At 46.7% G+C, this 17,255-nt stretch overlaps 1 protein-coding gene across 2 annotated transcripts in view; it reads left to right on the forward strand.

Annotated features, from left to right (window-relative positions):
• Window positions 1-14,186, forward strand: part of LOC128686679 (uncharacterized) — a 71,443-nt gene extending 57,257 nt beyond the window's left edge. For both annotated transcript variants that reach the window (XM_053773709.2, XM_070084309.1), the window contains exon 2: window positions 12,664-14,186. In XM_053773709.2, the coding sequence (XP_053629684.2) occupies window positions 13,115-14,122 (1,008 nt within the window). In that variant the 5' untranslated portion in view covers window positions 12,664-13,114 and the 3' untranslated portion in view covers window positions 14,123-14,186. The remainder of the gene's footprint in view (window positions 1-12,663) is intronic.
• The last annotated feature ends 3,069 nt before the right edge of the window (window positions 14,187-17,255 follow it).

The following is a 17,255-nucleotide window of genomic DNA, read 5'->3' on the forward strand; positions in this document are numbered from 1 at the left end:
CTCTGTATATGGTATTACTGTATTGGTATTGCTGTATGATGTGTGTGTGTGTGTGTGTGTGTGTGTGTGTGTGTGTGTGTGTGTGTGTGTGTGTGTGTGTGTTTACATATGTTTGTATTCACTGGGTTTCGTACTGAGTTGTGTTTGCGGGGATCGAGACTCAGCTCCTGGCTCCTACATATTCTCCCATATCTCTCAGGTTAGGTTAGGTTAGGTAAGATTTGTCAGGAAACAAGACAAGTGTTTCCTGGCGCGTTTCTTATTCATATGATAACCCGCCGCTGGAACTTTTGGTCATTTGACCAAAAGTTCCAGGAAACATTTGTCTTGTTTCCTGCCAAATCTTACCTAACCTAACCTGAGGGATATCGGAGAATATGTAGAATAAACATAATGAAAGGTAGGGGCGCCGTATGCACAGTGAGAGAACATTATATCAACACCGTGGTGTGAGACCTTTTTACATCTTACCTGATATCAGAAACACTGCTGGAACAAGTATAGACATCTTTAAGAGGAAACTAGACACGTTCCTCCGCCAAGTGCCGGATCAACCAAGTTGTGATAGATATGTGGGTCAGTGGGCCGCCAGAAGCAGGCAGGCAAACACCAGACAAGCACCAAACAAGCACCAGACAAGCCTGGCCCAAGGCTGGGATACTCTCAAAATCCATCAAAAGTACATCGAAGGTTTATCCTGGTCATCGTAATTCAGACATTCTATCACTATCATTTCCTCATTAAAAAAATGTAAGGTAGTATATCACACCTCGTGTTCCTCTCCTCCAAGATTGTCAGGTTCAGTTCCTTTAGTCTCTCATAGTGCATTCCCCACAGTTACCTGTGACACACCTGTGACACATGTGACACATGTGATACACATGTGACACCTGTGAAACACACGTGACACACCTGTCAAATACCTGTGACACAACTGTGAAACACCTGTGACACAACTGTTTGTGTAATGATGAAGGTTGTAGTGAGAGCGAGCACTGTATGGTGGCTGTGGTGAGCCGAGTGTGGTGTCTTCACTGAGCAGGAATAATAATAAGTGTGTTGTGACTCCGACACTATGTAATGTGAAGAAAGTATGACTCCTGACACTGTGAGTGACCACTGGATCCGAACCTCTGCCTAGAAAGATTAACTCTGTGGCACTTGACGTATTTTCAAGGCATATTCCTTTAAGAAAAAGGAAGAGAAGATAAAAACTAGAAAGAGACTCCCTGTACAGGCGAAGGTGAAGAATCACAGCTGCTGAAAGGGGCCAGTATCTCTGAAATACGAAGGGAGGCACTTGGCAGAGAAATGGCAGATATCGAACTTAAGCTTAAGGAATCATACAGGAGACAAGAAACTCAGGAGGAACTAGAAGCCATAAATGAAATTGAAAGAAACCCAGAATATTTCTTTTCTTATGGCATATCTAAAACTAAAACAGTATCCAGTATTGGACTCCGGGTTAGACAAAATGGGACCTACACAGATGACAGTAAGGCCCAGCATGACTGTGTTTAGTGAGCCGCTAACCAGACTAAAGAGTCCACAACCTAACTTAATTTTTTATGACTGAGACTCAGAATTATGCCAATACCACATGACTTCGAAAAGTCAATAAATGACATGCCCATGCACTCTACCCCAGGCCCAGACTCGTGGAACTCCGTGTTCATCAAGAATTGCAAGAAGCCCCTGTCACGTGCCTTCAGCATTCTCTGAAGAGGGAGTATGGACACATGGGTCATTCCACAGTCAATTAAAACAACAGACATAGCCCCACTCCGCAGAGGAGGCAGTAGAGTAATAGCAAAGAATTACAGACCAATAGCTATAAAATCCCATATCATAAAGATCTTTGAAAGTGTTCTAAGAAGCAAGATCGTCACCATCTAGATACCCATCACTTATACAATCCAGAGCAACACGGGTTTAAAGCAGGTCGCTCCTGCCTGTCCCGACTATTGGATCACTATTACAAGGTCTTGGATGCTCCAGAGGACAAACAAAATGCAGATGTAGTATACACAGACTTTGCTAAAGCTTTCGACAAGTGGATCACGGTGCAGTAGCACACAAAATGCACGATAAAGGAATAATGGGAAAAGTTAGTTCAATACTCGCCCCCATCCTGTTGCTCATCCTCATATCTGACATAGACAGAGATGTAAGACACGGCATCATTTCTTCCTTTGTGGATGACACCCGAGTTTGAATGACAGTGTCCTCCTCCATCGAAGACACTGCGAGACTCCAAGCAGACATCAGCCAGATCTTTAATGGGCCGCAGAAACAATATGAAATTCAATGAAGAGAATAAAACAAATTCCAATCACACAGTAGAGCGAAAAACTAATGTGAAGGACCTGGGAGTGATAATGTCAGAGGATCTCACTTTCAAAGACCACAACAATGTATCGCATCTGCTAGAAAATGATAGGATGGATAATGAGAACCTTCAAAACTAGGGATGCCAAGCCCATGATTTCTCTTCAAATCGCTTCTCTCTAGGCTGGAATATTGCTGTACTCTAATGGCGCCCTAAAGGCAGGTGAAATTATTGATCTGGAGAATGTACAGAGAACCTTCACGGGACACAAGTACAATAAAACACCTAAATTACTGCGAACGGTTGAAGCTCCTTGACCTGTATTCCCTGGAATGCAGGCGAAATAGATACATAATGTACACTAGGAAAATCCTAGAGGGATTAGTGCCAAATTTATGCACGAAAATCACTCCCTGCGAAAGCAAAAGACTCGGCAGGCGGTGCAACATTTTCCCAGTGAAAACCAGTACGCTAAGAAACAACACAGTAAGTGTCAGGGGCTCAAGACTGTTCACCTGCCTCCCAGTATTCATAAGGGGGATTACCAATAGACCCCTGGCTGTCTTCAAGAAGGGGCTGGACAGGCACCTAAAGTCAGTACCTAACCAGCCGGGCTGTGGTTCGCACGTCAGTTTATGTGCAGCCAGCAGTAACAGCCTGGTTGATCAGGCCCTGATCCACCGCTAGACATTGTCACAGATCGGGCCGCGGGGGCGTTGACCCCAGAAACCCACTCCAGGTATAATGGTGACACCGAGTGACCACTGCAGGGCGCCATGAATATGACACTGAATGAACATAACCCCATATAGAAGCAGTACATTACAGCCCAAGTATTTGACACCTCAGCTACCTGCTGAACACACTCCTTACATAATCTTTCTTCTCTTGGAGTTGCTACACCAGCCTGACACATATACACATTACCAATCCTGGCTACAATCATTTATTCTCTTTTTCACCTTTCCTAAGAAAAATTAGAATGTAATTTAGGTGTATGTGTGTCTAGCATTAGGGATCATATTAGGAGAGAAGTAAATAATGAAACTAAATGTTATAGGAATGCAGTTGGAAGCGATGGTAGATCCCGCTATGATAACATGAACGTAGATAAGTACGTTTATGGAGCAACTTGCAATGTGAACAATTTGACTGATGTAGTAGCCAGGCTTGGGCTTGGTTACAAGTACTTGTGACAGTTTGGCAGACACAGATGATCAAACCAAATGTGGCCAACCCTATGGTCACTATCTTGAATACTAAGTGCTTAATAATTCATTTATTGAGAAATATAGAGATAATATTTATGTGATACGCCAAGATATCTTACCTTTGATACCTTTGAAGAATTTCAAGAGTTTCTCGTCCGGTGCTTGCCGGGTAAACCAGGCTGTTGCTACTGGAGGCCCGCTGCCCCATATATCCATCACAACCTGGTTGATCTGGCACCTGGTGAAGATACTTGTCCAGTTTCCTTTTGAAGGCTTCTACACTTGTTCCAGCCGTGTTTTTGATATCTTCTGGTAAGATGTTGAATAGTCTGGGACCCCGGATGTTCCCTTATTGTCCCCACCGCATCCCAACTCCTCACTGGCTTTATTTTAAACTTCCTCCCATATCTCTCACTCCAGTATGTTGTTACGGCAGTGTGCAGATTTGGGACCAGGCCTTCGAGTACTTTCCAGATATATATTATCATGTATCTCTCTCTCCTCCGCTCAAGTGAGTATATGTTCAAGACTTGCAGGTGTTCCCAGTAATTAAGGTGCTTTACTGGCTCAGTGTGAGCCGTAAACGATCTTTGTATTTGTTCCAGCTCTGATATTTCTCCAGCTTTGAACGGACACGTCAACACTGAACAATATTCTGAGGGAGGGAGCACTAGCGATTTGAAGAGTGTCACCATCGGCATTGTTTCCCTTGTTTTGAAAGTTCTCAATACCCACCCAGTCATCTTCCTGGCTGTCGTGATCTTTGTCTTGTTATGGTCTTTAAAAGAAAAATCAGCTGACACAATTATTCCCAGGTCTTTTACGTGTTCATTTCGTTCTATTTGGTGACCTTGAGTTCTGTATATAGTGTTCCTTTTGAGTTCTTCATTCTTTCCATACCTAAGCAGCTGGAACTTATCACTATTGAACGTCATGTTGTTCTCCACTGCCCACTGGAAAACCATGTTTATGTCTTCCTGTACTTTTTTCAGTGCCCTCTACCGAACTGACTTTCATGCTTATTTTAGTGTCATCTGCAAATGATGATACAAAAGTGTGCCGGGTGTTTTTGTCTATGTCTGCTATGAGGATGAGAAACAGCAGAGGTACCAGGACAGTACCTTGGGGCGCTGAACTCTTGACCTCGCTGATGCTGGATCTTGCTCTGTTTACTACTACTTTTTGTGTTGTGTGTGTTAGGAAACCGAAAATCCATCTGCCGTACATATTAAACAAATTTCGTAAATTTGCTTGTTACAGATAAATCAACTGTAGATGTAAATCCAGACGTACTCCCGTAGAGCCTTTTGGGGCCTAGTTCCTAAGCCTTTTGTATATTCATATGCTGTTGCACTACCCTCCCCCAGGATGGATATTGGGTGCACAATAAAATAGCCACTTCGGCGCCAAAATCTAAAATCAATCTACCCTAAACGACAAAAATAAATCGTTCTTGTTCCTTTAAAAATTTCTCCTGCAGGTGTTAGTGTCAGAAAGTAATAACAGCTGATAATTATAATTTTATTGCTGGTAGAGAATACCGACAAGTTGATGAATATGACACATTAGCAACACTTGGATATCTTTATTGGCAATAAAGATATTCGAGCGTTGCTAACGTGTGTCATTTATAAGAAATGATGTTAATGCGTTAAATGAAGCTTCAATAAATCACAGTGTGGGGGGGGGAACCCATCAGTAGAGAATCGTTCAGTAATATCACAGTGTGGGGGGGGGGGGAACCCATCAGTAGAGAATCGTTCAGTAATATCACAGTGTGGGGGGGGTGAACCCATCAGTAGAGAATCGTTCAGTAATATCCCCGTGTGGGGGGGGGAACCCATCAGTAGAGAATCGTTCAGTAATATCACAGTGTGGGGGGGGGGGGGAACCCATCAGTAGAGAATCGTTCAGTAATATCACAGTGTGGGGGGGGAACCCATCAGTAGAGAATCGTTCAGTAATATCACAGTGTGGGGGGGGAACCCATCAGTAGAGAATCGTTCAGTAATATCACAGTGTGGGGGGGGGGAACCCATCAGTAGAGAATCGTTCAGTAATATCACAGTGTGGGGGGGGAACCCATCAGTAGAGAATTGTTCAGTAATATCACAGTGTGGGGGGGGGAACCCATCAGTAGAGAATCGTTCAGTAATATCACAGTGTGGGGGGGGAACCCATCAGTAGAGAATAGTTCAGTAATATCACAGTGTGGGGGGGGGGAACCCATCAGTAGAGAATCGTTCAGTAATATCACAGTGTGGGGGGGGGGAACCCATCAGTAGAGAATTGTTCAGTAATATCACAGTGTGGGGGGGGAACCCATCAGTAGAGAATCGTTCAGTAATATCACAGTGTGGGGGGGGAACCCATCAGTAGAGAATCGTTCAGTAATATCACAGTGTGGGGGGGGGAACCCATCAGTAGAGAATCGTTCAGTAATATCACAGTGTGGGAGGGGGGAACCCATCAGTAGAGAATTGTTCAGTAATATCACAGTGTGGGGGGGGAACCCATCAGTAGAGAATCGTTCAGTAATATCACAGTGTGGGGGGGGGGAACCCATCAGTAGAGAATTGTTCAGTAATATCACAGTGTGGGGGGGGGAACCCATCAGTAGAGAATCGTTCAGTAATATCACAGTGTGGGGGGGGAACCCATCAGTAGAGAATTGTTCAGTAATAACACAGTGTGGGGGGGGGAACCCATCAGTAGAGAATCGTTCAGTAATATCACAGTGTGGGGGGGGGGAACCCATCAGTAGAGAATCGTTCATTAATATCACAGTGTGGGAGGGGGGAACCCATCAGTAGAGAATCGTTCAGTAATATCACAGTGTGGGGGGGGGGAACCCATCAGTAGAGAATCGTTCAGTAATATCACAGTGTGGGGGGTGGGGACCCATCCGTAGAGAATTGTTCAGTAATATCACAGTGTGGGGGGGGGGGAACCCATCAGTAGAGAATCGTTCAGTAATATCACAGTGTGGGGGGGGAACCCATCAGTAGAGAATTGTTCAGTAATATCACAGTGTGGGGGGGGGAACCCATCAGTAGAGAATCGTTCAGTAATATCACAGTGTGGGAGGGGGGAACCCATCAGTAGAGAATCGTTCAGTAATATCACAGTGTGGGGGGGGGGGAACCCATCAGTAGAGAATCGTTCAGTAATATCACAGTGTGGGGGGGGAACCCATCAGTAGAGAATCGTTCAGTAATATCACAGTGTGGGGGGGGGGAACCCATCAGTAGAGAATCGTTCAGTAATATCACAGTGTGGGGGGGGAACCCATCAGTAGAGAATCGTTCAGTAATATCACAGTGTGGGGGGGGGAACCCATCAGTAGAGAATTGTTCAGTAATATCACAGTGTGGGGGGGGAACCCATCAGTAGAGAATTGTTCAGTAATATCACAGTGTGGGGGGGGGAACCCATCAGTAGAGAATTGTTCAGTAATATCACAGTGTGGGGGGCGGGAACCCATCAGTAGAGAATTGTTCAGTAATAGCACAGTGTGGGGGGGGAACCCATCAGTAGAGAATTGTTCAGTAATATCACAGTGTGGGGGGGGAACCCATCAGTAGAGAATTGTTCAGTAATATCACAGTGTGGGGGGGGGAACCCATCAGTAGAGAATCGTTCAGTAATATCACAGTGTGGGGGGGGGAACCCATCAGTAGAGAATCGTTCAGTAATATCACAGTGTGGGGGGGGGGAACCCATCAGTAGAGAATTGTTCAGTAATATCACAGTGTGGGGGGAGGGAACCCATCAGTAGAGAATTGTTCAGTAATATCACAGTGTGGGGGGGGAACCCATCAGTAGAGAATTGTTCAGTAATATCACAGTGTGGGGGGGGAACCCATCAGTAGAGAATTGTTCAGTAATATCACAGTGTGGGGGGAGGGAACCCATCAGTAGAGAATTGTTCAGTAATATCACAGTGTGGGGGGGGAACCCATCAGTAGAGAATTGTTCAGTAATATCACAGTGTGGGGGGGGAACCCATCAGTAGAGAATTGTTCAGTAATATCACAGTGTGGGGGGGGGAACCCATCAGTAGAGAATCGTTCAGTAATATCACAGTGTGGGGGGGGGAACCCATCAGTAGAGAATCGTTCAGTAATATCACAGTGTGGGGGGGGGAACCCATCAGTAGAGAATTGTTCAGTAATATCACAGTGTGGGGGGAGGGAACCCATCAGTAGAGAATTGTTCAGTAATATCACAGTGTGGGGGGGGAACCCATCAGTAGAGAATTGTTCAGTAATATCACAGTGTGGGGGGAGGGAACCCATCAGTAGAGAATTGTTCAGTAATATCACAGGGTGGGGGGGGGAACCCATCAGTAGAGAATTGTTCAGTAATATCACAGTGTGGGGGGGGGAACCCATCAGTAGAGAATTGTTCAGTAATATCACAGTGTGGGGGGGGGAAACCATCATTAGAGAATTGTTCAGTAATATAAAAGTGTGGGGGGAGGGAACCCATCAGTAGAGAATTGTTCAGTAATATCACAGTGTGGGGGGGGAACCCATCAGTAGAGAATTGTTCAGTAATATCACAGTGTGGGGGGAGGGAACCCATCAGTAGAGAATCGTTCAGTAATGTTTGCAGTCATGTTATTACTGTTTTGTTAAATCATGATGTTTGAATAACTTACACAATACACCGACGTTGTGATTCCAATATATACAAGGGTGGTAAAAAAGATGTCTGGGTGTAATGACCAAGCAAAGGTGCAGCCTGGCTGTAACGACCAAGCAAAGGTGCAGGCTGGTTGAACAACCAAGCAAAGGTGCAACCTGGCTGTGACGACCAAGCAAAGGTGCAGCCTGGCTATGACGACCAAGCAAAGGTGCAGCCTGGCTGTGACGACCAAGCAAAGGTGCAGCCTGGCTGTAACGACCAAGCAAAGGTGCAGGCTGGTTGAACAACCAAGCAAAGGTGCAACCTGGCTGTGACGACCAAGCAAAGGTGCAGCCTGGCTATGACGACCAAGCAAAGGTGCAGCCTGGCTGTGACGACCAAGCAAAGGTGCAGCCTGGCTGTGACGACCAAGCAAAGGTGCAGCCTGGCTGTAACGACCAAGCAAAGGTGCAGGCTTGTTGAACAACCAAGCAAAGGTGCAACCTGGCTGTGACGACCAAGCAAAGGTGCAGCCAGGCTGTGACGACCAAGCAAAGGTGCAGCCAGGCTGTGACGACCAAGCAAAGGTGCAGTCAGGCTGTGACGACCAAGCAAAGGTGCGGCCTGGTTGTAACAACCAAGCAAAGGTGCGGCCTGGTTGTAACAACCAAGCCAAGGTACCGCCTCGCTATGACGACCAAACAAAGATGAAGCCTGGCTATAACGACCCACCAGGAACCGAGTCTTCATCAGGTGGCGGTGACTGAGGGTGACTACTTGTTGAGGCTAGTGGTGAGGGAAAGTGGTGGCCACCTGCCCCTGATACATCTGCCACCTCATCAACACAATTACGCGGCAAACATTGTATTATGGAGTGTGTGTGGCTGGAGAAAGTTAGCAGTGCAGCCCAGTGTCACCCACCGGGCAGGCGAGATGGTTCTACCACGGTGTGTTATTGTGGCTACCACTCTCTCAGGGAGGGTGATGGTGTGTTATTGTGGCTACCACACTCTCAGGGAGGGTGATGGTGTGTTATTGTGGCTACCACACTCTCAGGGAGGGTGATGGTGTGTTATTGTGGCTACCACACTCTCAGGGAGGGTGATGGTGTGTTATTGTGGCTACCACTCTCTCAGGGAGGGTGATGGTGTGTTATTGTGGCTACCACACTCTCAGGGAGGGTGATGGTGTGTTATTGTGGCTACCACACTCTCAGGGAGGGTGATGGTGTGTTATTGTGGCTACCACACTCTCAGGGAGGGTGATGGTGTGTTATTGTGGCTACCACACTCTCAGGGAGGGTGATGGTGTGTTATTGTGGCTACCACACTCTCAGGGAGGGTGATGGTGTGTTATTGTGGCTACCACACTCTCAGGGAGGGTGATGGTGTGTTATTGTGGCTACCACACTCTCAGGGAGGGTGATGGTGTGTTATTGTGGCTACCACACTCTCAGGGAGGGTGATGGTGTGTTATTGTGGCTACCACACTCTCAGGGAGGGTGAAGGTGTGTTATTGTGGCTACCACACTCTCAGGGAGGGTGATGGTGTGTTATTGTGGCTACCACACTCTCAGGGAGGGTGATGGTGTGTTATTGTGGCTACCACACTCTCAGGGAGGGTGATGGTGTGTTATTGTGGCTACCACACTCTCAGGGAGGGTGATGGTGTGTTATTGTGGCTACCACACTCTCAGGGAGGGTGATGGTGTGTTATTGTGGCTACCACACTCTCAGGGAGGGTGATGGTGTGTTATTGTGGCTACCACACTCTCAGGGAGGGTGATGGTGTGTTATTGTGGCTACCACACTCTCAGGGAGGGTGATGGTGTGTTATTGTGGCTACCACACTCTCAGGGAGGGTGATGGTGTGTTATTGTGGCTACCACACTCTCAGGGAGGGTGATGGTGTGTTATTGTGGCTACCACACTCTCAGGGAGGGTGATGGTGTGTTATTGTGGCTACCACACTCGCAGGGAGGGTGATGGTGTGTTATTGTGGCTACCACACTCTCAGGGAGGGTGATGGTGTGTTATTGTGGCTACCACACTCGCAGGGAGAGTGATGGTGTGTTATTGTGGCTACCACACTCTCAGGGAGGGTGATGGTGTGTTATTGTGGCTACCACACTCTCAGGGAGGGTGATGGTGTGTTATTGTGGCTACCACACTCTCAGGGAGGGTGATGGTGTGTTATTGTGGCTACCACACTCTCAGGGAGGGTGATGGTGTGTTATTGTGGCTACCACACTCTCAGGGAGGGTGATGGTGTGTTATTGTGGCTACCACACTCTCAGGGAGGGTGATGGTGTGTTATTGTGGCTACCACACTCTCAGGGACGGTGATGGTGTGTTATTGTGGCTACCACACTCTCAGGGAAGGTGATGATGTGTTATTTTGGCTACCACATTCTCAGGGAGGGTGATGGTGTGTTATTGTGGCTACCACACTCTCAGGGAGGGTGATGATATGTTATTGTGGCTACCACACTCGCAGGGAGGGTGATGGTGTGCTATTGTGGCTACCACACTCTCAGGGAGGGTGATGGTGTGTTATTGTGGCTACCACACTCTCAGGGAGGGTGATGGTGTGTTATTGTGGCTACCACACTCGCAGGGAGGGTGATGGTGTGTTATTGTGGCTACCACACTCTCAGGGAGGGTGATGATGTGTTATTGTGGCTACCACACTCTCAGGGAGGGTGATGGTGTGTTATTGTGGCTACCACACTCTCAGGGAGGGTGATGGTGTGTTATTGTGGCTACCACACTCTCAGGGAGGGTGATGGTGTGTTATTGTGGCTACCACACTCTCAGGGAGGGTGATGGTGTGTTATTGTGGCTACCACATTCTCAGGGAGGGTGATGATGTGTTATTGTGGCTACCACACTCTCAGGGAGGGTGATGGTGTGTTATTGTGGCTACCACACTCTCAGGGAGGGTGATGGTGTGTTATTGTGGCTACCACACTCTCAGGGAGGGTGATGGTGTGTTATTGTGGCTATCACACTCTCAGGGAGGGTGATGGTGTGTTATTGTGGCTACCACACTCTCAGGGAGGGTGATGGTGTGTTATTGTGGCTACCACACTCTCAGGGAGGGTGATGGTGTGTTATTTTGGCTACCACACTCTCAGGGAGGGTGATGGTGTGTTATTGTGGCTACCACACTCTCAGGGAGGGTGATGGTGTGTTATTGTGGCTACCACACTCTCAGGGAGGGTGATAGTAAGTTAGATAGCTGTCTTGAAAGGCCGGAAAACTCCACACCAAATGTAAAGTGGAAGTTGGCTCATCACAACATTGTACCAGCACATACATACATATCTGGGAACTAATGAGTGCCAGTGGTGACACTTCAAATTGTTTGTGTTCTCTCATTAAAATATTGTTCATTGTTGACGGCGCCGTTCAGGGCAGGAGAAATATTAGACCTGGAAGAGATACAAATATCAGTTACGGCCAGCATATAGCCAGTAAAGCGTTTAAATTACTGGAAACGCCTTAAAGTACTAAATATATGCTTGCTGAAGCGGAGAGAGAGATAAATGTGATAATATATATCTGTAAAGTACTTGATTGCTTTGTCCCAAATCTGCACACTGCCATAACAACATACTGGAGTGAAAAGTAGGGGTGCAGAGGGCACAATAAGGGAACACTGTATCAACGTCTGTGGCCCCAAACTGTTCAACATCTTATTAGAAGATAACAGGTACATTGCTGGGACAAGTGTAGAAGTCTTCAAGCGAAAACGGGACTAGTATCTTCATCTGCTGTGATGGATATATGGTCAAGCTGGCCGCCAACAGTAACAGCGTGGATGACAAGGCAAGCACAAGATGAGCGTTCCCCAAGACCAGGCTCCGGGAATAAAAAAAAAAACTCGAAACTTATCTAAGGTATATACTCGAGATTCGATATATATATATATATATATATATATATATATATATATATATATATATATATATATGTATATATATATGAATATAGAAATAAATCCAAATATTTTTCCTTGAAGCCTTTTTATCCACTTCTCCGAGGCTATGGGTCCCACAATTTACACCAGAGGTGGACCCCATCATATATATATATATATATATATATATATATATATATATATATATATATATATATATTATATATTATATACTTTCGTTTTTCCTTTTGGGCCACCCCGCCTCGGTGGGATACGGCCGGTGCGTTGAAAGAAAAACGAAAGTATATATATATTTCAAAACTCACAAACATGAATACATTAGCACAATATATCAAAGATTATGGATCTGGTGGAGCTCCTCTGAAGGTGGACGTGAGTCCACTACGCAGTATAAAGTGACCAACGCGGTCAAAGCTCTCTAAGTAACACTACTACTGCTACATTTTACATGTACAAGTATTATGTTATGTTTTATGACTGTAAATAAGGTCAAAATATATAACATGTGTGACGAAGTATGGGTGTTTACAATATCGTTTCTTTGTGTTGTAGTGACAGAGGTACTCAGTAGGCAGGCGGACCTGTGAATTCGCATCCTGTAGGCGCGGGGATAAGCACACAGGGGCGTAGCTCAGGACTCGTTCCTCCCCACCTTCAGGAGTCATCAGGTCTGTGCTCTGCCGCCCCCATACAACTTTATACAGGGCAGCATCACTCTGTATCTGCCGAGTTCTTCGAGATTCTTGTGTGACATCTTTAAGGGAGTGACATCAGGCACATAATACTTAGTGACGTGTGCTATTGGGCAATTTTCTGAGCCTAACAACTTGTGTATGACTGAGGTTAGCTAAGTGGAGAATATACAGTACAAGAGCCAGTGATTACAGCTGTCACGTTTGCTTCGTCGAGAAGTGTTACCAGACGTGAACAGCCAGTGTGTACACTTGAAGTGTTGAACTTAGTAATATTTAAGTGTACCTATAAGTGTAGGATAAGTGTAGTGATGAAGGAAGAAGGTGTGAGTGCTCACGGTGAGTCGCTACGAGCACTCAACCTGCAGCCTCCCAAGATTCGTAGTCACCTCGACCTGCTAGCTGACCCCCTGGCGCCCCTCCGTGCACCCTCCAGCCCCGCCCCCGCCCATGCTCGCGTCGCCGCCGCCCACAGTCTGAGGGGAGTGTTCCAGTCTCGGCTTAATGGTCCGCTGGGTTCACTACAGCCGCCAAAGCGTCCTAACAACCCACTGGCCGCGGGTAGGTCACCCCGTTCAGTGAAGCGTCCTAGTAGCCGCTACCTGCGCCCACCTAGGGCAAGGAGTCAGCCACCCACTGACAAGGAAAATGTTGCCGGTTTCGAGGATGAAGAGGATGAGGGGTTTGAGGATGTGTGGGCGGGGAATGGGCGGGAGGAATCACGGTGTATGGGTGGTGGGCGTGATGGTGAGGACACTAACACCAGGTGGGCTGGAGATCTTACTCGACTCTCCTCAGCACTGGACCAGCTGGCTGCCCTCTGTAACGCAACTCAGCGGCCACACAGTGCGTGCCAGGCTGACACCTTCCCTACTAGCAGTGACCCCTCCAGCCCTGCCCACCATTCCTACCATCCTCCCCCCAATCCCTTGCCCACCACCGTATCCCCGACGTGTCCAGTGCACGGCACCAACGCCCTACTAGCCCACACCTTGGCCCACACCCAGGCCTCGGGTGAGGGGGGTCGAGCCTCCCCCAGGACAATCAATCCACAGTTCCAGGAGAGTGATTCTGGGGGCAGCTCTGCTGGGCATGTTGCCTCCTCTCCACCCAGCCCTACCGAGGCCTCCGGTGGGAGGGAGGTTGCGGGCGTGGCCAGGAGGATGGGCGTGGCTCTCCGTGCCCTGGGCGGGCGGCTGGCAGCCTGGAGCAGGGGCGTGGATGGTTCTCAGGGGTCATCGCAACTCTCATCATCGTCGTCGTCATCGTCGTCACCAGTAGCTGCCAGACATTCAGGTGAGTTATGTCAGCATCAGTGATGACTGGAGCTGTGGTAAGTTCTTGATGACTGGAGCTGTGGTAAGTACTTGATGACTGGAGCTGTGGTAAGTACTTAATGACTGGAGCTGTGGTAAGTACTTGATGACTGGAGCTGTGGTAAGTACTTGATGACTGGAGCTGTGGTAAGTACTTGATGACTGGAGCTGTGGTAAGTACTTGATGACTGGAGCTGTGGTAAGTACTTGATGACTGGAGCTGTGGTAAGTACTTGATGACTGGAGCTGTGATAAGTACTTAATGACTGGAGCTGTGGTAAGTACTTGATGACTGGAGCTGTGGTAAGTACTTGATGACTGGAGCTGTGGTAAGTACTTGATGACTGGAGCTGTGGTAAGTACTTGATGACTGGAGCTGTGGTAAGTACTTGATGACTGGAGCTGTGGTAAGTACTTAATGACTGGAGCTGTGGTAAGTACTTGATGACTGGAGCTGTGGTAAGTACTTGATGACTGGAGCTGTGGTAAGTACTTGATGACTGGAGCTGTGGTAAGTTCTTGATGACTGGAGCTGTGGTAAGTACTTGATGACTGGAGCTGTGGTAAGTACTTGATGACTGGAGCTGTGGTAAGTTCTTGATGACTGGAGCTGTGGTAAGTTCTTGATGACTGGAGCTGTGGTAAGTTCTTGATGACTGGAGCTGTGGTAAGTTCTTGATGACTGGAGCTGTGGTAAGTACTTGATGACTGGAGCTGTGGTAAGTTCTTGATGACTGGAGCTGTGGTAAGTTCTTGATGACTGGAGCTGTGGTAAGTTCTTGATGACTGGAGCTGTGGTAAGTACTTGATGACTGGAGCTGTGGTAAGTTCTTGATGACTGGAGCTGTGGTAAGTTCTTGATGACTGGAGCTGTGGTAAGTTCTTGATGACTGGAGCTGTGGTAAGTACTTGATGACTGGAGCTGTGGTAAGTTCTTGATGACTGGAGCTGTGGTAAGTTCTTGATGACTGGAGCTGTGGTAAGTTCTTGATGACTGGAGCTGTGGTAAGTTCTTGATGACTGGAGCTGTGGTAAGTACTTGATGACTGGAGCTGTGGTAAGTTCTTGATGACTGGAGCTGTGGTAAGTACTTGATGACTGGAGCTGTGGTAAGTACTTGATGACTGGAGCTGTGGTAAGTTCTTGATGACTGGAGCTGTGGTAAGTTCTTGATGACTGGAGCTGTGGTAAGTTCTTGATGACTGGAGCTGTGGTAAGTACTTAATGTGAATATTATCCTGGCCGGTATTTATAATGGTTATAATTATAACCATAATTTTTAAAGGGATGGACCGGTAAGCCGGCAGAAGGCCTCGGTCAGATGACCAAAATCTCAAGCTGCGGGTCATCATATGACTAAGACCCGCGTCAGGAAACGCTTGTCTTGTTTCCTGATAAATCTTACTTGACCTAACCTACTTGATGTGATCATAAATGTGTGAATACTCTGTTATTGTTTCTGGGGATTATTTTTCCCAGGATCCGGGTCTTAGACCTGCCAGGTAGCCGGTGTTGGACCTGCCAGGTAGCCGGTGTTGGACCTGCCAGGTAGCCAGTGCTGCCCACCAGGTTGGTAAGGAAATATTACTGGATTAAGAACAATGTATCAAGAAGTACAAAGGAAAGTGAAAGTGTGCAGGTATTGAATGTAAGTAGAAGTTTGTGAGATTTACCTGTCATATTACGTGTTTATGAGACAGGAACGATCGCCAGTACTGTTAGAGTGAAAATAAAGCAGGTTTCCACTTCACATTCACTTGACAGGAACCTTCACTGCTCGGTTAAATTCTTTCTGACATTTGAACTACTGAAGTCCCTTGACCTGTACTCCTTGAAACGAAGGCGAGAAGGGTACATTATAATCTACTGGAAAATTCTGGAGGGATTGGTCTCAAACCTGCTCACTGAAATCACTCCGTACGAAAACAAGAGGCTTGGTAGACAGTGCAAAATATTGCGGAAGTAGGTAAGCTCTTGAATACTGTGAAAGGAGTGTAAGGGGACCAAGACTCTTCATGCTCCCTTCAACGGGAAACTTGGCAAGTCACTTAATTCAATTTCCGATCAGTCTTATGTGGTGCATACAATGAATTGTCACTGGTAATAACAGCCTGGTCGATCAAGTCAGCAACCAGGAGGGCCTGATTTGGAACTGGGCAGCGGGGGTCAGTGACCCCCAAAATCGACTCCAGGTCGATCCACTTATCCACATAATGGATAAGTGGATCTTAATCATTGTACCTCCACCATCCACACAGACTAATGCAAAGAATCTTTGGATTATTTTTTCTAAATATTGTGTACAGTGTGAGAGAGCGGTGCAGGGAATTATACAGTCTACACACAGTGTGAGAGAGCGGTGCAGGGAATTATACAGTCTACACACAGTGTGAGAGAGCGGTGTTGGGAATCACACAATCTAAACACTGTGATAGAGCGGTGCAGGGAATCCTACAGTCTACACATGGTCGATAGATTAGCCATTCATGGCATTAGTGGTTCTTTTCCATCGTTTTTACCCTTTTAGAGACCACCGCTAACGCTTAAGGAAACAGAGCCCACACACACACGTGTGTGCACCTACCGCACACACGTGTGTGCACCTACCGCACACACGCGGAAGAAAATCCTTTCGCCATGGTATAAAAAACCACAAAATACGTGCAAAAGGAATAACTGGAAAACTGGACAGATGAATATATAACTATCTAACAAAAGAGCCCAGAGTATAATAGTGAACAGATTGAAATCAGAGGCTGCCATAGTGAATAGCTCTGTTGCCCAAGGCTCAGTACTGGCCATTGTTCTCTTTCATGTTCTTTAATCTGACGTAGGCAGAGGCATAAATCATTACCCCGTATCATCCTTTGCAGAGAGTTACATCCATTGACGACACAGCAAACCTCCAAGCTGATATAAAAAAAAAAAGTCTTCCAGTGGGCCACTGACAGTATGATCAATGAGGACAGGTTTCAGTTATTTCGGTATGGAAAGATAGAGGAAATAAGGACTGGAACGGAGTATAAATCAAACTGGAGTGACCCAATAGAGCGTAAGATTAATGTGAGACACCTGGAGGTGATCATGTCAGATGATCTCACCTTCAAAGATCACAGTATCAATTTTACAGCCTCAA

This window comes from Cherax quadricarinatus, chromosome 12 (assembly GCF_038502225.1).
Source record: "Cherax quadricarinatus isolate ZL_2023a chromosome 12, ASM3850222v1, whole genome shotgun sequence".
Lineage (NCBI taxonomy): Eukaryota > Metazoa > Arthropoda > Malacostraca > Decapoda > Parastacidae > Cherax > Cherax quadricarinatus.